This window comes from Equus przewalskii, chromosome 24 (genome assembly GCF_037783145.1).
Source record: "Equus przewalskii isolate Varuska chromosome 24, EquPr2, whole genome shotgun sequence".
In the NCBI taxonomy this organism is placed as follows: domain Eukaryota; kingdom Metazoa; phylum Chordata; class Mammalia; order Perissodactyla; family Equidae; genus Equus; species Equus przewalskii.
The window spans coordinates 28,875,801-28,897,387 of record NC_091854.1 but is presented as its reverse complement, the minus strand read 5'-3'; the positions used below and the strand labels follow the sequence as shown (position 1 = coordinate 28,897,387).

At 39.6% G+C, this 21,587-nt stretch overlaps 1 protein-coding gene and 1 long non-coding RNA gene across 6 annotated transcripts; one reads left to right on the top strand and one right to left on the bottom strand.

Moving 5' to 3' along the window:
- Positions 1-1,467: 1,467 nt before the first annotated feature.
- Positions 1,468-16,979, bottom strand: SERBP1 (SERPINE1 mRNA binding protein 1). Of its 4 annotated transcripts, none has more exons than XM_070592345.1 (8): positions 16,332-16,979; positions 12,772-12,922; positions 11,989-12,129; positions 11,792-11,881; positions 11,077-11,196; positions 8,223-8,400; positions 5,077-5,250; positions 1,468-3,694 (listed from the first exon to the last, which is right to left on the bottom strand). In XM_070592345.1, exons 1-8 carry the CDS (start codon positions 16,642-16,644, stop codon positions 3,638-3,640), a joined length of 1,224 nt encoding a protein of 407 aa, XP_070448446.1. In that variant the 5' UTR covers positions 16,645-16,979; the 3' UTR covers positions 1,468-3,637. The 4 variants fall into 4 exon arrangements, with proteins under 4 accessions (XP_070448446.1, XP_070448448.1, XP_070448447.1 ...); XM_070592347.1 differs by having other exon boundaries at positions 11,077-11,151; XM_070592346.1 differs by having other exon boundaries at positions 11,792-11,863.
- Positions 16,935-19,005, top strand: LOC139079147 (uncharacterized). Of its 2 annotated transcripts, none has more exons than XR_011532485.1 (2): positions 16,935-17,706; positions 17,802-19,005. It is a non-coding gene; the product is annotated as an uncharacterized lncRNA (long non-coding RNA). The 2 variants fall into 2 exon arrangements; XR_011532486.1 differs by having other exon boundaries at positions 16,980-17,671.
- The last annotated feature ends 2,582 nt before the right edge of the window (positions 19,006-21,587 follow it).

The window sequence follows — 21,587 nt, the reverse complement described above, 5'->3', positions numbered from 1 at the left end:
TTTACTGCCTTGTTACTAGAGAGCAAAGCATATTAGTAATCAAGTTCTGGGCTTTCTCCAGTTAACTTGGGAGATCTGACTTCTAAGACTTACTAAATACTTATTTACAGGTGAGTATCAGTCGAATTACAAATGTTTGGGTTAGAATTTATTTCCTAAGCATTTACTTTCTTTAGAAAGTAGAATTGCAGGCCGGCCCCATGGCCGAGTGGTTAAGTTTGAGCGCTCTGCTTTGGCGGCCCAGGGTTTCACCAGTTCAGATCCTGGGCACGGACATGGCATCACTCATCAAGCCATGGTGAGGCGGCGTCCTACATCCCACAACTAGAAGGAGCCACAACAACTAAAATATACAACTATGTACACCAATCATCAAGCCATGCTGAGACAGCATCCCACATGCCACAACTAGAAGGACCCACAACTAAAATATACAACTATGTACTGGGGGGATTTGGGAAGAAAAAGGAAAAATAAAATCTAAAAAAAAAAAAAGTAAGTAGAATTGCATGCACCTGACAGCCCCAGAACTTGCTATTACCAATTACGTTAACATTGGGACAGTTGTCCATTAACCTACCGGATATAATCTTACCTTAGAAGTCAAAATCATTCCGCTGTAGCAGCTTCACAGTTCTCCAAAATTTTTTTAACCTTTTAATACTTGTTTGTTACTTCAACATAATGCTAGTGCTCTTTAAAATATATTTGAAAAATCTAATATACATTACACTTTGTATGCAACTCTAATAGCCTAGTAACATTTTTCTATTTCAGTGCAACCACCTCCAGTCATTAGAAAAATAACACAATCAGAATGGATAGTTAATATTCTCCCTCCAAATCCATACCAAAAAATAAGCCCAACTATAGATTTACAACCCTGGAGATGATGTGTTTAAAATAAAACTGAGTAAGGTATAGTACCTAGTGACACATTTTTAAATCTTTCAGAACTCCACATAGGTCTCAAATAGTATTTAAGTAAAAAAAGAAACCATACCCTATTCATTTCAATGCAAGCTGAAAATATCTTAACATCAACTCTGGCAGTATTTGCATTTAAAAGCATCAAGATATTAGTTCACTAAAACATTCCATCTGCCACCATTATTATTTAGGGCTCTATATCCATTAAGAGATTTTTATAGCATTATACCCTGTTCGTTAAAAAAAAAAAAAAAGTAGCATTCAGTATAATAACCTTCACACTCAGATCTGCTAAATGCCAGTCCTTGAAATTCATTTTCTAAGAATTCAACTTCCTAATTATAGTACTTATTAAAATAGGTATCCCTCAAAAAAGTGATTTAACAGCCTGGTTTAACAAAAATCCCACATAAACCAAACCTAAGTATAAGGGGAAAAAATGAACTATGAACATTATCTTGGGGGTGCGCACACAGGTCAGAAAACACGTGACGATAAATGGGCTCCTATTTGATTGTTTTTATGACTTTTAAGAAGTGAGCATGAAAATAAAATCTTTATTTTCAGTTATTACCCACCAATAAAAGAAAGTTAGGTTCACAGTTTTAGCTCTTGACACAAAGTGAACTAGGAGGCAAATTTACATCCATCAGATACAACTAATGGACCAACTTTTTAAAATTCAGGCTATCTTGAAAGCTTGCAACATACCAGATATTGCTGTGTATTCTCTAGTGACAGAATGCCAGCAATGGCTGACAATGAGTAGAACTTGTGAAGTGTTTTTCATAGAAGGTGTTTTCTATATGTTGCTAGAAATCAAGAGATTTATAAACACGTTACATGTCCAGAAACAAGTTAAGATACTTGAAAGTCTAAACACACTGATTTAGGAGTGCGTATGTTGCAATCTCAAGAGGGGTCAATAGTCCATGCGGACTAAATTAATACTTGCCTCTGGGTAGCAGGTATGTTTGTAAATATAAAATTATATTAGACATTAGCACCAGTGCAGAACACGCTCAGCATCATAAGATCCAAAACACCAGCACAAGTTTATCCATCATTAAAAACCAATTACGTCCTTCCTAAGATGTCAAACTAGTAGGTAACTAGATTGAGAAATCTAATGCAAATGAATAACTGTTATACTGTACAATTTCTCTCTCTTTTAGAAGTATATGGGAGAACTAATCAGCTAAGTAGCAGACGTTTTATGATTTAAGATCCTCAACATTGTAAAAGCTGCACGTTACCATACACAGGTAGAATACTGAAAATTGAGTGACAATACATTTTTAAAACTGTAAATAAAACTCCTTTCCTGTTTATTAATAAATCTGGCAGAAGACTAAAAGAAAATCCTAGAAAACCTGTTTATTGATCTTTCTCTCCATGTATGTTTTAGTAAGTGGTGATGCTCCTGATCAAGGAATGCATTATTAAGTTAATTTTCTAATGGAAAAAGAGGTAAAAGATTTATCACCTTCTGTGGAACAGTCATCTATCAACTTAAGACCAAAATTAATAGTAATATAGGATTTTCAGAAACAGTAAGGTTTTTGGTTTACACTTCATGGATGGTGCTGCTGTTCCAACCTTATAAAGTAAAGCTGTCTGCTTTCCAAATTCCAAAAATTAACATACTCCCCCATCTTACCATACTAACCAGTGCCCTTTGGTTTCTTTAGAACAAGGAAGCTTAAGGGTTGTTGATTACGGATGTACAATTTTGAGTTGAAACCTTTCACACATACAACTTATACTGAGTGGCCAGACACTTATTTTACAGAGCAGTTTAAATATTACGCATTAGCCAAATCAACTTGTTCCACCCACCCTGTCAGAGGGGAAAAAAACCCCAACACCCATAAAACTACTTCACTTGACAGGATGTGTCTATCAACAAGTAGCTTAAGCAACTTTCACAAGTAAGGTGTCTAGTTTGGTTTAAAAATTGAAAGTCACACATTTTAAAAGTAAATATAGTTGAAATTGTAAATCAATTATAATTTGAATCTAATGAACCATGCAGGAGGAACAAAGGGTTAATAAACCAATGTGCTTTGAATCTGTTCAAGTACTGATATTTCTGTATATAAAGATTTAGCATATATAACAGCTATCATGAGAAGTGAAAAAAGATTTTTCCCAGAAATGAAAATATTAAAACTAAGTTAAAATACATAAAGTAGTTAGTATTCCACACAGCATAAAATTTGACAATCCAAGTTTACATGTCCCAGTTGACCATGTGTGAAAATGCAAAGCAGGTATTAAAACTGATATCATGTCCAATATTTAAACCCAGTTTGTAATTGGGGGAACATCTAAATCCTTAATTAAAAACACAATGAAGTGAAAAGCTTTAAACTGGTACACACTGTTCACACCTATATTTCAAGTTTGGAAATGCATATTTGCAAGCAGCAATACAAAAGTATTCATGAAGAATGCATAATCTCTGAAAATTATGAAAACATCCCTGCTACCAATACATTTCTAAATACAAAACTGACTACCATATTGTTACTTCTGTGTAGCGAGAGAAGTTCATTTTCAAAACAGATAAAATTCAGTCTTTAGGTGTGAATGGTATGAATGACAGTCTTTTTTTTTTTAAATTTCTTAGTCGTTTGGGATCCTTAAGCATGCAAAACTTCAGAGAGGAGGGCCCAAAGGAAGCAGGGTTCTCTATGGCATCCAGTTAAGCCAGAGCTGGGAAGGCCTCTGGGTCGTCTACATCAGGAGCAGAAGCACTTGACTGAAAAACAAGCAAACCGAGATTAACAATTCTCAACTCCGGAAGTAAACCGCCAGTGTCCGCATCTAGACACAGAACTCTCAAAAATCTGCAAGTTAAAATACTCAGTAAACTGGGCCAAAGCTTTTATGTAAAAGGCAAAATTACGGATCAGAACAGGACTACAAATATTTGCAATGAGGCTTATCCTGAACTACTATCCAGACCTAGGAAGAGTCCCCAGAAACAGCACGAGTTATTGTATTTATGGGATATGCATGTGGATTCTTACTTTGTTGTTCAGTATTCTTCTATTTTCCCCACTTGCTAAACAAGAATGGCATCAATTTGAAAGCAGGCTAAGACTGATTACAATTACTTTTAAGCAGCACATTCATCAATGTTAGAAAAGGACCCAACTGCTATTTACAAGCAGAAATAACAAAATATATATATTGAAAAGGTCCATATACACAACATTGGCCTTTAAAAAAGTAATTGATTATCAGAGGAGGAAAGAGAAACAAAATATCACTACACTGTTATTGGTGACCATAATATCTATAATATTAAGTTACCACTATAATCAAACATTGACATATTCAATCAAGTAGGTGGGTCCCCCAAATTTGTAAATCAGGTATCGAGAACTCAGAACATCATGGTTTCCTAGCTAGACCACAAGAGAAAAAGAAATAACCCAAACTGACAATTTATTATTTAGTTTAATAAAATCTAGTCATTAAAAGCATGGACTTTGGCATCAGACAGAAAGAGTTCAAATCTAACAATTACTAGGGCTTCTATCAAAATATTTCCTAAGAACTTGTTTTGTGTCACACACTGTGCAAGGTATTGGAGATTACAGAACGTAGGACAAAAATGAATTCCAACTCGTACAGGACGGTCTAGTAAGAAATCAAAAACAAAAAAGCAACAATCACCTAATGAGTGTCACACAATTATACAACGGACATAAAGGGAATGTAAAGCTGAGACCAAAAATGCAGTGACGACTCAAGGCAAAGGGGTTGCTGGCATTTCAGGCAGACCTTAGCAAAAGCCAAGTTAACATGATTCCCTATACCTGAATTTCCTCTTCTGTAAAATGGGGACGTCAACATAGTAACAAGAATTAAATGACACAGTACATAAAACACCTAGCACAGCACTATGACCAGCACCTAATAAGTACTCAATAAAGGGTGGTAATTTAACTCTACTGGCAGCACTACTCAAACAGCCATTTAAGTGCTCCAAACAAAAATATAACCTAAAATGCAGTTTCTTAAAGGCTTGTCTACCCTTCTTTTTCTTTCATGTCCCCAAAAGGACCTGGGGCAGTGATTTACCAAAAGAGGACCTCGAATTATTTAAAAGGGTAAAAGAAATCTTAAAATTACCTTGTCAGTCCTGCTGCCACGGTTTGGACGTCCACCACGTCCACGGCCACCTCGTCCTCCCCTGCCACCACGTCCTGGGCGGCCAAGGTCTCCAAAGTTGATCTCCAGCTGAGACGTTATATCGTTTGCTGGCTTTCGGAAATGATGGTCCATAACTGACTCGTCAGCATGAGCCTAGAAATTTAAGTGAAATCCATCGGGTGATGAATCTCTTCACAAGTTATAAAGAAAACTTTAGTTCTGTATTCTTCCAACTATGCCTTGGGAAAATAAATTGTATACAAACTTCTCAGAATGCTTTTCTGTTCATCTATGAATATTATATGTTCTTTCATATAAATTAGAGAGCTGCAGATTGAAGTGAAACACAACTTTACATAGAGAACCCTGAAAAGCTGTGCACAAATAAAACCACACTTTGAATATACCAAAGGAAACTTTTATTTTTTAAAGATTGGCACCTGAGTTAACATCTACTGCCAATCTTTTTTCTTCTTCTTCTTCTTCTTCTCCCCAAAGGACCCCAGCACATAGCTGTATATTCTAGTTGTAAATCCTTCTGGCTCTGCTACGCAGGACACCACCTCAGCGTGGCTCGATGAGCGGTGCCATGCCTGTGCCTAGGATCTGAACCGGCAAAACCGTGGGCCACTGAAGCAGAGCATGTGAACTTAACCACTCAGCCACGGAGCCAGCCCTCAAATGAACCTTCTTGAAGTCAAAGTCATCATGCTTGTGAAATCCAAACACTCGTTTGTATTTATGTATAAGCTCAATGACCCAGTCTGCAAAATAAGCCAGAGAATTTTACACTGCTGAATGCCCGATTTTTTCTTGTATATAGGTAATGAATAGGTTTTAGTCTTCTAGTTGGAAACTATTCTTATACTACTTCAAAGTACATTTTAATTCTTCTAAATACATGTATCTTTCTCTTTTCTGAAGGAATAATGAACATTTTGTTCTATCTAAATATCTTGTAATAGACTGTTAATAACTATCCTTCAAAGTACAAATGAACTTGTATGTGTATCCATGTTTTCACCCCTTTAATCATCTAATACCCAAATTAAACCTCATTCCTTAGTCCCAGGCCAACTTAATTTAAAGGCAAAAGGTTCTTTTTAAAATAGCAATTTTAAAGGAGCCTAAAACATAAATGTAAATCTACAAAACCACTAGCAAATTAAAGTCAATACTAATTGTCCAATTTTTAAATGTTTGCTATTACAATGATATCAACTCATTAACTAGAAGGGTTTTTTTTAAAGTTTTTAGAAACCAGAAGCAAAACAGTGTAAGTTGATATACTACTGAAACACCTCAAAGGTTTTACTACAATAATAAAGAAAAAGTTTGGATGTTCATGGCACATCCCTAACCTTTAAGATAACTATTAGGATAAATTTGCAAAAAACTTTTTTTTCTAGAGCAATGAATGATAATTAGGAAATAAGAGCTACAGTCTCAGCTCTGCCAATAACACTGTAACTCAGTTTTCCATTTCTCAAGTTTCTTCTTTTCCCAACTACTTCCTATTTGTTGTGAGGATGAAGAGTAAGAGAGAAAGAGCGCCGAAAGTGTCATATACAACAAACTTAAGATCTACGTATATTCAAATGATAAGGCCACATACGCCAACAAGGCCAAATTTCAACAAGTACCCATCCAAAGGCAACATAACCATAAGAGCCCAAATATATCAAAGTGGCTTGATAATGAAAACGTCCTGGTTTCAAATTTTATTTAGAACCAATTCCACATTTTATAATTTTCAAAAATTTCCAATCGTATATATCACCTTGTATAATTATTATTTCAGAAAAGCTCAATGTAAAATAACACTTAAAACTGGGATATTTAACCTGATGTCTACAAAATGCATGAAGAGGCTTCAGGGTATTAATGAATCATTTAAAATTATATCAAAAATTTGTGTGTCTTGTTCTGGAGAAAAGCTCTGTCAGGACTCCAAAAAAGTTAAGAATAGTTGTCTCAAAGATGCCTAAGTAAATCCTTTTCATATTAACCTAAGCAGCTTAATAACTAGTTCAAATAAACCATCCTCCCCAAGGTGAACTTTCACGGTTCTTTAATCAGGAATCCTATTTGTTTTACCCTGATACACAAAACAACTTTATCTCTAAGAACTTTGAAAAAATAACCAAAAGTCTTCTAATGAAGCAAAATGTTTTCCCACAGGTCTTGACAATTAAGACAATATCCTCATTTGTACTATTTTTATGGAGTCAATGTTTAAAAAATCATCTCTAAATCTAGAAAACTATTTAAGTCTCTTCAAATTCACTACTATTTCAAATGTTTCCAAGTTTGTTTCACAGCCGTCTTAATAAAATTAAAATTTACTAAGATCTTATTCAATCTTTTTATTACAGACTGCCTCCATAACACTTCAATTTAACTTTATGACTAAAACGTCACGCTCACACAAGCCCTAAAAGGATACAGCACTGAGACATTACTCTAAGAATTTGCCCCAAGGCTTAAACAGAAGCAACCAAATCAAAAACCACCAATATATCTTTCTCAAATATTTTCATTAGTTTCCACATTTCCTAAGTAAAGGAAACCTGTAAAATTCTCTGGTCTTTTCAAGACATCATCCTTCAGCAAAGGCGGATACTACCATCTACTGAAGAGTCCTGACCATTATACATGGCATAGGCAGACAGTTTCAAAAGCTGAATACTGAATGAAACCACTCATTTTTTTTTTAGGTTAACCACATGAAAACGTCAACCTTTCAACCTAATACAAGTCCTTTAATGATTCCCAGTTAGGCAAAATTTTTTAAAATATCACAACTTTGAAAAGACCTACCCTATTTCTAAAGTGACAAATAAACAAATAAACAAATAAAGTGACAAATATACAAATGACCAAACTTTCTAGGGAAAAAAAAAACCTACCACAAATTAAACGTAATTATGGATTGAATGGAGGATTAAGTTTCTTGGAACATATGTTAATACAGTTTGTTTTCCTTTTTTGAGCAATATATTTGCCCCAATGATGCTACATAGAACTTTTTTATAAACAGATTATCCACGTGAAATTTTTAAAACAAATAAATACAATTCAAGACATATTTAAACTTTTCCAAACACCACAAAACTTAATTTTACCTCTTCACTCTTGGACTTATGCAGAACAAATCCTTTCTTCCACTGCCCATCAGCACCTTCATTTGGTTTGCGAATATTAAACTCTACTTTGGCCCGGTCCTTATTTTGAATAGCCTTCCACTCATCCAAAGTCATTTCTTTTGGACCCTCTTCCTTTACTTCTTCAACCTCATTCTCTCTGTGAAAAGACGTTTACATTTTACACCTGATGGGGGATAAAACCTACGTAACTTATGATTATAAGTAAGGAAGTTAATCTTGGTTGGTTGGTAATCTTTTAGAGATTACCATCCAAGGATGGGAGGATCAATTTTCTTTGTAACCCAATGGCTACATATAACTTGGTAGAAACCAGGAATTCAATGCTTAAAGTATGGATAACTGAGGGATATACAATTTATCTTCATAAACTCTTAAATGATCAGCCATCAGTACTACAATCTTGAATTGGCTTTACCAAACCTAAAATACACATTTCTTAAAACCACACTACTTTGTCTTAAAACTGTATCCCTATGTGATTAAAAGTCTTGGCCTAGAGCTTCTCCTAAAACACATTTTTAATTTCCATCATTTCTCGCAATATGTAACTCAAAACATACATGAAGGTAATCATCTAGGATGCCTGTGAGCAACCAAGTTTCATATTTTAGAATATACAAGATCTGCTCCTGCACCCTCATTTTAGCAAGACTTAAAGCAAAACAAACTTTAAAAGTCAAGTGTCCACAAATCCTAAGTTCTATATACTCCAACTTTCAAATTAACTTGTACATGGACAGGAGACTGATGTTTCACTAGTGACAGAACTCTCCAGAAAACATACTGAATTCAATAGTTAACACTAAATTACTTATTTCCTAATGCAATTCTCAGGTTATAACTACTACGTATTATCCTTTTCGTTTTTCACAGAAACAAAGCACAGGCCTAGCAATCAATTTTTTTAGTCCAATCTCAATTTCCAATTGTCACCAAACAAGTTGTTTGCTATTTTGGGAGCCCTGCTTCTTTCCAAAGATAGCAGGTGATTTAGTTAGCCTTAGAGCTCAAATATCTCCCCCTTCCATGCTACTCTTTACTGTTTGACAAATTCCATCTTAATAAAACTTCCTAAACCAAGTTTACACTGAATTAATGAGATCTTGGCTATCAAGTCCAACTGTCAGTTTACAGATAAGAAAACTAAGGAGTGAAAAAAGGTCCTAGTTACACACAGGTTGTGATAACGGCCAAGAACAGAACTCAGCATACCTTTATCACATCATGAAACCATGACACCTACCTTCCTTCAACGGTTTTAAGGTCCAATGAGACAAAACAGAGGCTATGGAAACTATACATAAGGGAGTTAATCAAGTAAGCCAAAGCCATGCTTCTTGAATTTATACTCCATACACAAAACATAATACTATGTTCAGATTCTCCCCTACTCTGGAGTAAGACTAGAGACTGCTCTAATACCATCATGATCCTCCTGGGTCCTGAGCTAAGGACTTGCTTCCAATACCCTACACATACGTAATTTCCTTCTGGTCAAGTTATAATCTTTGCAGATCACTCTTAAGGTGATTTAAACACGGCTTCTTTATTAAAGGAACAACAGTTATGAGCATTGTGACATGCTTAAGGTTACATAAGGTTCACTTAACTTACCCATCACAATTTCATTGTTTACCACACAAAATTACGATTCCATATAGTTTCACATACATGGATTTATATTACCCCAAGTTCAACACATCACTTAACATCACGTATTTCTATCTACTCTCTCCAACAGTAAATCAATGGTAATTCCTTATTCCACAAACCATGAAACATGACACTCCAGCCATTGTAGTGGTTCACCTTAAGAGCAATTCTTCCTGGAGAAAAAGTTTAGAAGAGCATCCCCTCCCTGACTGATTTGAATATGCCCTGGTTAAGAACTACTGACTTAAATCATCTGTAACGCAAGACTTTCAACCCTAACACTCTAAGAAACGACTGGCATATAATGATGCTTGGGTCGACGGAAACCAGAGGAAGGCCTTAAATGATTTCTACCAGCATAACTTGAATCTTTAACTCTCTCCCATCCTTGAATATATGAAAACTTCAAAACCAAGCCTTCTTCCTAAAAGCTCAGAAAATGAAAAGGATTAAGAAAGTGACTGAACTAATAATATAGTCTAGCCCTTACTCTGCTCATATATGTAAAAACAAGCCAATAATGCTATGTTCCAAATTCTACGCTGATGGAAAAAAACTTCCAAGAGATGAAGAGCTAATTTTAAAATGGTCACATTTTCTAGTTTTAAACTCTCTCAGAATAAAATTTGTAGTGTCCAAAAAACTTTGAACTATGAGTTCTAAATACCAGAAATTCTCTTATTTCAACCATTTGGTCTAATTTTTAGAACTCTCCCACTTCAGCTTCCAGTTCCCACCTATTCAATGTCTTTGGACAGCTATCACTAGAATTATCCATTACAACTTCCCTACCAAGTAAGGTAGTTAAGTAAAATGCATGACATCTTATCCTGTTCTCCATGCTCGGCTTAAGATAATTAATTTTTGTACTTAGGGCTAACAGGTCTTACTAAAATACGTATTTTCCTTATCTTTCTAAGATGACAGTAGTAATTTCAAAAAGAAATGACTCTTTCTATTTTTCAAACCATGACAGCCCAACATACACATGTAAAGCACTCCTTTAAGTAGATACTATTTGAGGGATTGGGATACAATGAAAGCCTCTCCTCTTGGAAAGCCATCAAACAAGAGCATTGACCCTACAGCGTAGTTTCTCGGTTAAAAACCCAACTGATTTCAATGCTGGAGCATTACCACTACACAGAAAACAACTTACTTATTTTCAGTGTCTGCAACTGGATGTTCTTCACCTTCAGGTGTTTCCTCAGTCACATTTGATTGATCCAAGTCACTGCAATTATAAGATATTTGTTTCTGAATGTATTTTGGGGACTCTCTAAGGAAAGAAAGAAAAAGAAAGGCATCTAGGTCCATTTACATGTAACTGCAGTGTTCTTTATACAAAAATATTCAAAAATCCTCACATTCCCTAAGAAACTTTTCCTACTAAATCTACTCCAGAATAGAGTTCTAACAGAAAATAATTTAAAAAGGTATATTGATTCAAGCTACAGTTCAAGTACTGTACTCAAAAAGTAGCAGGACAGAGAAAATGGTTCTAAACGAAAGTTTCACCAGCTTATTAAATATCTGTAATGACCAGAAAGGTCAATAGGTAGGCTACGAACTATTTAAGACACACAAAAAATCAGAATACCCAAGAACTTCAACGTAGGGTTTCAGGAAAAGCTACGTACCCTTATGAAAAGGAAAATATTACATAAATTGAAATACAGAAAAATTGGTCATTTGACACATTATAATCCAAACATATCTAACAGGACAATCTTCTAAGGAAGTAGGTCTGAAAAAAGATCATCCATTCTGGTCCCAGACACAAGTAAAACTAAATAGTGTTATGGGTGACCCTCTAGTAATGTACAGGATCAACTTTACTAAAATTAATTATTAAAAACAATCAGAATACCAACGTTAATTCATCTTTGACAGTCCCCCAGTTGTGAGAGCCGCTACCTCCACGTTTGTCCTCATGCTTCAGGCCACTGTAATGTGAAAAAGAACTAACAAAACTGAGTTAACATAATACTCTTTAGTTCTAGAAATTCAAATTTTGTCTTATTAAAGAAGTAGATTCAAAAATAAATATAAAAACCAATTTAAGACTTACGATCTATCACTTCCACTATGCCTATCAAATTCACGTTTGCCACGAGCATCAAATCCATCTCCTCGGCCCATTCCACGTCCACGGCCTCCTCGACCTCTTCCAAGACCACCACGGCCTCGGATAGGCCGGTCAATAATCGGTCTACAACAAATAAAAATTACATACTTCCAAGGTTTCCAGAAAAAGTTATAAGGGAAATTCATTCAAGAACTCAAAAATATAGGAACATATCTGCTAGCTCATAACCCAACAGTTAAGCACATGTTTTAGAAAATTCAAAATAGTCTATTTCTAAATATATGAAGAAAATCAGAAATAGGAAGCTCTCAGAAAACAAGAAAATTATTTTGGCATTCTCTAAAACTTTACTACTAGTGCACATACTTTTTCGTTGTTATTCATTTCACATTATAATGCAATAAAACTGCTATTCATCAATACACTTAAAAATTAAAATAAACACATCTAAACAGCATAAGATGAGTAATCTGTTCTACTATAAACAACTACCCAACAGGACTCTCCTATTAACTCAACATCTGGGGATAACAAGGAAAAGAAAGTGTCCATCAATTCAATTCAAGTGTTTCATTACAAGAAGTCTGGACACTAAAAGCTGTTACCAAATGTTTGAAGTATAACAATGCGCAGATTCATCTTTTTCTCTGAAAAACTGATAAACGTAACCAGCCACACTAATTGCTAATTATGCCCAATTTATAGCCCTGTGTTTCTATGTGACTATCAACTCACAAAACATGAAGAGATTTTTAAAAATCTTACCTATCAACTGAAAATTCTCCTCCTTCACCCTTTTCTTCAAGTGGCTTTTCAAATCGTCGTTCACGAGGTGGTCGCCTTTCTGGTCTTCTATCAATTATTTTCCCTTCACCTTGAAGTTGCTGATCAGGTCTTCTTCCAACGCGTCTTATTCCTAAAATGATAAATAACCTGCATAAGCAAATTATTTTAGCAATACAAAAAATTCAGGCCTAGACTTAAAAAAAAAAGTTGCTACTCTTTCAGTCCACTAACTAGCATTTCTTGTTGAAAAAGGTAAACACTGGGCATCTCTAAAGTGAAACAAAGTATTTTAGAGAAATCCCTATTTCAAGACAATAAACTTATTTCAAACTTCTATTTAGTTTGCCAATAATTTTCTCCCTAAAGCATTCTTTCTAACTGACTTGAAAGTCATCCCGGTAGCCACTATTCATTCCTCTCACTTTTCAAGATGCCAGTCTCTTAATTTAACTCTAAAATTAAAGAAATTTTAGGCAAATGCTACATTTTGGCTTTAAAGATACCAAAGAAGATTAACACCAGTAGCCATTCAAAAATAACCAAGCAAATCAACACACTCACCAGATTTAAGGACCCTCAAAAAACCTGTGAAAACCACACTATTTTATTTTACATAATCTGGAGGGTAAAAAAAATGAAAGTAATTCTATAAAATAGCAAAACTGAAAGGGAAACAAACGGCATTTAGGATTACATCTCCACAGCTTAAAATAGCTATTAAGCAGAAAAAAAGCACCATCTTCCCCTCCTATGAAAGTTTATTTACACATATGTATAGATACATATATACACACACGTGCACACCTAACTAAAAAACCCTACTACGCAACCAATAAGAAATAGTCCAGTTATTTTATTATTATGACAGAGAGATTTTCTTTTGGTTTGTGCCCTTACATTTATTTCCAAAGAATCTTTAAAAACCAGACACACACAAAAGGACCCTTTTTGGGTAATATTCAAGTAGAAACTTGCGGCACTAAGTGATGACAGAAACATTTACTGATTTCCCCCTTTATTACTTTTTTCCTTAGTGTCTGAGGCCCACAAAAGCAACCAATATGCATTATTGGCAGCCTTAAGGATAAGTAGATTGATGTTCAAGTTCATGACCGTAAAATTTCAGGTATGCTGTAATTCCCAAACCACAATTTCTGACAAAGTCAAAACTCAGCTGAGGAAGTGGTTTTATAACAAGACCTTAAGTTGATTCACTCTGGTTCTTTCTAACAAAGTGGAACCCCATCAGGAAGCCCAACTATTCAGTTGCTTGTAACTAGACTCAAATGGCAAATATCAAACTCTTCAGTAAAATTTTAAGGTCTGTTCCACATAAACTCTCAAGATAGATCAGACGGGAGATCTTAAACCAAAGCATTTCAAATAAATTTCGTCAGAGGTACAGTGTATTGGGGTGGAGTTATGGAACCAATCCTTTAATGATATTCCAGCCAACACACCCAAACGCACAAGGGCTTGCTTCCCCACCCAATATTCAATATTAGGCTTACAGAATCTAAAACACCTACTAAATTCATCCAATGACTGACATAAAAATGCAAACTTCTCTCGATATATTTACCTATATTCCCAAGCTCACCTGATTTTCACTAGATTCCAGGCTTTTAATATAAAAAAAAAACCCCACCTTGGTCTACACTCTCAGTGATATTCTGTAGTGTCAATTCTCAAGTTCTTCCAATGGACAAAAGACGAGCTACCAAACTAACTCAAATAAGCATTAAATACATATCTAAGGTGCGTCCAGCATTGTGCCAGGACCTATATTCAAAGGCACAGAGCACATGATCAGGGCAACAATCCTTCCTACCACAAGAGGCAGGGACTTTGTTTACAGGTCTACCATTCCCCAACGCCAAGAACTTTCACTGACAGGTAGCAGGATCTCAAAATGAGCACTTTTCATTCAACATTTTCCCTATATTTATAAGCTTGTGTTTTGTGCAATTTAAGGTTAAGAGTGTAGTGAAATGATAATCTAAGAAAAACGTTGATAGCTACTATGGACGTTTTCCCAAAGACAGACTACCAAATGACGAACTCAAACCTGGTTAAAAATTTATGAAATAATTCTCTATTTCTGTAACTTAAAATACTAGTTCCCAAGTAAGGGCTTATTTCACAACCGAGCTGTATACTCAAAACAACCGAGGGATCTAAACCACGCTTCATGCTTTGAACCTTCAAACTGTGTGAACACACCTACCTGGTACATTTCAGACTTATACTTCAGACTCAATTTTTTCACGTGCTCTTTTTGCATTAATGTGATTAAGGAGATAAAACTGAGCATAATTTAAAAAACCACGCAAGCCAGCGCTCCTTAACACAGACATTAACGACCTACTCAGTTGCACTACAGGTTGCTGCAAAGCTTAGCCGACTGCACGGCCTAAGCGCCATATACGTGCTTTGTAAGACTCCAACGTGCGCTTCCGCCCAACCTGTAATTTTCATACAAGAATTCTTTTGTTTTACTCACCACCTAGGTTCTTCATTCCAAGCCTCACAAAAGTTCTGTATGTAAAAAAACCCCCAAACCAAAGCCTAACACAATTGTCTTGGTTTTTAAAATTAGCTGAATGCTACCGAACGGTGAACTAAAGCTAAGGAAAAACAACCCCTTTCAGGAGCACGTGGCAGCAGAGGGTAATTTCAACTTCCAACATACAAAGGCCACTTCAGACTCAGAGCTTTGCCCCTACACCTCACTACTGATCGTGGATGCTTCCTCTTGCCCCCAACGTGCTGCTTTTCCTCCCATGATCACAGACAAACCAGCAATGAGGGCAAACGCACAACTCAAGCTCAACACCATCCCGTGCAGCGCACGGCGACCTGAAGCAACAAGCGCCCGCCAATGAGATCGCGCCCATGCTTCCCGCACACGTGGAGAGCGCTCCGTCGTGACAGCCGCCGCGCGCCCCTCCCACGAGGCCCGGGCCGCCCCGCGGGAACCCCGGGCCGGGGGTCGCGAGCAGGACCGCGGCCGAGGAGCCGCCTCGGGACGCTTTCCCGCTCCGGCCTCGCCTGCAGCCGACCGTCCCTCCCTCCCTGCCGACGGCTCGGCTCACGCCGGCGAGTTGGGAGTTTCTCAGAGAGTTGACGGGCTGCGGGGGACAATGCAGCACACGCGGCCCCCAAGGCGGCAGCGCCCTCCAAGGTTCTGAGAGCCCCGGACACGCAACGGTCGGGGAGTCCGGACCCCAGCTCCACCCCGGGTCCCTCGGGGACGAAACGGCCGAAGAAACGCCCCCCGCACCCCAGCAACCCGGGCCGCGCGCCCCTCCCGCGGCTGCAGCGCGAGCCCCGCGCCCGCCCGCCCCGGGCGCCCGGCGGGAAGGCAGCAGCCCCCGGGCCCGCGCACGCTCCTGCGCTCGGACCGCGGCGGGAACCGGGCCGGGCTCGGGCCTCGCGGGACCTGGCTCCGTCGCGCGGGAGCAGGAGGCATCGGCGACCGCGAGCCCCCGCTGCCTCCCTCCCTCCGCCCGGCTCCCCGCCTCCGACCACGGCTCTACCTTCTTTCTTCAGCGCCACGGGCGGCTGCGTCTCCTCCTTCTTGTCAACCACGCCGACGCTGGCGGGCAGCGGGTTCTTGCGGTCTTTCTGGGACTCCTTTCGCAACTGTTTGCCTGCCGCGCTGGAGTTGGTTTGGGCTGCGGCCTGGGCTGCGCTCTTGGCCCCAGGGCCCCCAACGCCGCCCCCGCCGGCTTCTTTTTTCTTGTTCTCTGCTGCCTTCAACACCTCGAAGGGGTCCGATTCGTCGTCAAATAACTGGTCGAATCGGTTGGTGACCACGCAGCCGAAGCCTTCCTGTAAGTGCCCAGGCATGATGGTGGCTCGGCGGCGCGTTCCTCCACGGATTGCAGCGGTCCGCGCCGAGCCAAGAGCGCCTGCTTCAGCTCTTCCCACAAGATGGCCGGGCCGAGAGAGGGGGGCCGTCTTCTCTTCCGGCGCCAGGCACACATCCGGGAGCGGCCTGCGCCGCACGGCACCATGGGGTATGTAGGCCAGCGTCCCTTCTCCCGAGGCGGCTCCCGGCGCCAGGACTACAGTTCCCAGAATGCAGGGCGCGACAACTCTTCGCGCGCGCCTGAGAGGCGGGACCTCACGGAGGGAGAGGCGCGTGCGAGCGGAGGGAGGGGAAGCGCGGGGGTGGGCGGGGCGCTGCCACCTGCTCTCTCCCCCCTTAAACGTGCGGCGTCTCGGGCTGCGCTGGAAACAGGGAAACGTGACGGCGGGTTCTGCCCGCGAAAGTTCTCTGTCGTTGCTTTTACTTTCCCGCCTCTGGCCCAGGGCTCACTTTCCCCACGGCTCCGGAGCGTCACGGTGACTCCCCGATCTTACAAGTGGAGACGCGCGAACTTCCGGGGCTGGGGGTGGAGGCAGCGCCCGACCCGTGCCTAGTCCCTCGCTGCTCGGTAGCCCCGGTACTGAGTCGAGGCCCTCCTTTGAGCGTGAGGGGGAAGACGCCTCGGCCCGCGGGGACGGGAGCTGGGGTGGCAGACGTGACGCGCGGGACGAGCTGCCGATGCCCGGGGAGCGTGGCGCGCCTTTCCCGGGCGCGGGACGCCGGTCGCGACGGGCGCCTGAGTTGCCGTGGCTCCTGGCTGCGCAGCGCTCGAGCCTGGGAGCCTCCAAAAGGCGCGGCGTGTAGAAACGCTCTCTACAATCAGTCCGGTTGTCCACTCGTGTCCGGCAAGCCAGCGGTCAGGTGTTAGCGAAATGTGCTCGGGAAACAACGTTTTCGAACGTCAGTGTGCAGTAGTGTGCTGGGGTGCAGTGAGGGGACGAGATCCGCGGGCGAATTCATTGTCATCAGCATTGATGTTAGTTGAGAAAATTAACGTCCATGGAGGTAATAGAGTGTCACTGCATATTCAAGCATATTGGGTAACGCTATTAGGTTTCAGTATGTCATCATCATTCTAAAGCCTCTTTCCTTTAACACAGAGTGTAACAGAAAGTGTGTTGTTTCTCTGTTCCAGGTGCTATAAATAACCTGAATCTCAACAACAACTTGTTGGGTAGGTAGTTTCCCCTTTTCACAGGGGATGAAACCATTGTGGAGGTGAAATGACTTTCCAAGCTCACACCTCTGCAAGTGCTAGTGCCAGGCGCTGACCGTCTTCAGACTGCGATGGGAGGCTGTCGACTTCAACCCTCTCATCCACGCTCCGCCTGCTGATAGAAGTCAGTCGATTAGTAATTAATTTCCAACAGTTAATAAGATTTAGATGTTGTTGCATGTCAGGCAGGGTGTATAACAGGGCTGAATGTGATCTTATCAATTTCTGAGACGATTTTAAATCAGTACCTTCACAGGGAAATAAAAGAGTCGTATGACAGGCGTGTGGCAGCAGGCTGGGTGCTTTTCTTGTTTCTGAATCCAGCTCCCACTCAGAGTCACCTATTCCTCTGTTGCCTCAGCCCCTGCCACGCACACTGGCATCTCACACACACCCCACCCCTTCCACAAGCTCTGGCTCTTGTGGCTCCTGCCCAGACGAGAGACAGGGAGTGTTGCCCATGCTGCTCGTGCCTGTTTGAAAATAGCTCCCGTGCTTTTGGAACATGTCCATGCTTTAGCAAACCTGTCTCTTTACCAAGGGCTGCTGACATCTGCACCTTCGAGCCGTCTGCCAGCGCTCCCCTTTTTCCCTCTCCCCCGCCCCCCCACTGCCGCAGCAACAACACGAAGAGCCAAAACTTGGTATTTTACTATGTGTTTGATGCACTTTATGTGCATGATCTCACATCAACTCCCTGAGAAAGGGATTGTTGTTGCCTTTCTAAGGTGAGGACCACGAAGCGCAAACAGACTCAGTGACTTCCCCACTCCTCCCGCAGTCTGGGGAGCGGGCAGGCCTGTCCTTAGTTATTTTTATCCTGCGCACAGATCCCTGGTTGCCTCAAACAGGTCTTTGTGACCGCCAAGCATTAGGACAATAAAAATGTTTAAAGGGAATTGTATGGCTATGAGTTTCTGGGTCACTAATACTCCTCAGAGAATTTACCTATTCCTGTAACATAAAACTATGAATTAACATTTGGGGAAAACGGGAAAAAGGTGTTAGCACTTTCAACTTCCTTCTCTCCGTTTCTTCTCTCCTGGAATTTTGGTTAATCCAGAAAAGTTTTAAAGCCCATTTTTAAAGTATACAAATAAAGTTCAAAATGGTAATTCTTTTACATCTCACAGTCGTTATTTTATAAGCAATTAGTTTCACTACTGTTTCCTTTCTCCTAAGAAGTTAAAATAGGACCTTGAGGGTATTATGCTGAGCAAAGTAAGCCAGACCGAGAAAGACAAACACCTATGATTTCAAGCATGTGTGAAAGATAAACAAACACGTGGACAAAGAGAACAGTTTAGTGGTTGCCAGAGGGGAAGGGGGTTGAGAGGTGGGCACAAGGGGTAAAGGGGCACATTTATATGATGACAGACAAATAATAGTAATGTACAACTGAAATTTCCCAATGTTATAAACTATTATGGCTTCAGTAAAATGTTTCAAAAATTAAAAATTCCTGCTACTCTCGATAGAAAATATTGGCCAAATAAACCTCAAGGGAGAAGGAAAGGAGACTTCTTGGCAGACTGTTATTCAAATGAAAGGCATGAGCTGTAACGTGACAAGTATAAGATACCACTGATTAGAAATGTAGCCCAGGGGCCGGCCTGGCGGCATAGAGGTTACATCCGTGCACTCTGCTTCGGGGGCCCGTGGTTCACGGGTTTGGTTCGGGTCCAGGCATGGACCTGTGCACCGCTCATCAAGCCATGCTGTGGCAGTGTCCCACATACAAAATAGAGGAAGATTGCCACAGATGTTGGCTTAGGGGCAATCTTCCTCAAGCAAAAAGTAAATAAATAAAAATTACATTTTAAAAAAAGAGAGAAATGTAGCCTAAAATTTCAGCTCTCTGTAGCAATGCTTGAATCATGTATCATTCTCTGAAAAATACACGTGCAACTTCACAGCTTTATCCATAGCAAGCTCTCTAAAGAATTTTCTAGCAGTAAATGCTGAAAACTATCCAAATATCTTGATTAAATATCCAGTATATTGCCTAATGTTAAGGAAACTGAGAAACAGAATATATACCTCCTTCCAGCCCTCACTTGCTTTTAATACTCAATTCTCAATCATGTTGCAACTTTTTTACCCATTTCTTAATAATCTCCATCCCCTGTTACTAACTGCTGCTATATTATAACAATAATTACTAATAACTACTACAATTTGAGCATTGACTATGCACTGGACACTGTGCTAAGGTTCTTACATGCATTATTTCCTTTACTACTCACAGCAACATTATGAAGTAAACAGTATTATGACCTCTACCCCCCTTTTACAGGTAGGGAAACTGAGGTTAAGTGCCTCTCCCAAATTCCCATTACCTCAAAGAGTCCAGGCAGTGTGATGTCACAGCCTGGGCACCCAACTATCATACTCATGAGGGACATGGTAGAGGAACAAAGTCCTTCATCCTTACATTGCTATCCTCTGTAGCAAAGGAAAACCATTCTTCCATTGTAACACTTTGGGGCCACTGGATACAGGCACCTCATAAATGTAAATAAGAGACTCTAATTTTTAGAGTACTCTAAATATGTAATGCATTTTTAAAACAAAAGCAATAAAGCTGGTACTTGCAAAGAAAAGGGCAAGTCCTCTATGTCTGAGGATGGAATGCTAAGTGTAATATTGCAAGTCGAGGCTCTTGCTAGAGTTAGAATATCAAAGCTAAAAATAGAAATATTACACTCTCTATTTTGCCACCTTAACCTTACTTTGAAGGTTGATCCTCTTGATTTGAAACTTCCCTTCCTTTTTCCTACCTTGAACCCTTAAAAAAAAAAACAGCTTTATTGAGATATAATTCACATGCCATATACTTTACCCATCTAATGGGTACTATTGAAAGGTTTTTTAGTATATTCACAGAGTTGTGCAACCATCACCACTATCTAATTTTAAAACATTTTTATCACCCCAAAAAGAAGCCATTCCTATTAACAGTCACTCCCCATTCCTCCATCCCCAGCCCTAGGCAACCACTAATCTACTTTCTGTCTCAGATTTGCCTATTCTAGACATTTCATGTAAGTGGAATCATATGTGGGCTTTTGTGACTGGCTTCTCTCGCTTAGCATATTGTTTATCTAGTTGTAGCGTGTATCAAGAACTTCATTCCTTTTCGTGACTGAATAATATTCTGTTGTATGCATAGACTACATTTTGTTTATCCATTCACCAGTTGGTGGACATTTGGATTATTTCTGCTTTTTGGCTATTATGAATAATGCTGTTATGAATATTTGTTTACAGGACTTTTGTGGACATAATGTTTTCATTTCTCTTGGATAAATATCTAGGAATGGAATTGCTGGGTCATATGGTAACTCTGTGTTTAACATTGTGAGGAGCCACCCTGTTTTCCAAGGAGGCTGCACCATTTTACCATCCCACCAACAATTATGAGGGTTCCAATTTCTCCACACCCTCACTAATGCTTGTTATCGTCTGTCTTTTTGATACTCGCCATCCTGATGGGCATGAAGCACTATCTCATTATAGTTTTGATTTGTGTTTCCCTACTCGTTAATGACGTTGAGCATCTTTATTGGCCATTTTTATATCTTCTTTGAAGAATGTCTGTTTCAATCCTTTGCTATTTTCTAACAGGCATATTTATCTTTTTATTATTGAGTTGTGAAAATTCTTCGTATATTCTAGATTCAAATGCCTTGTCAGTTATATGAT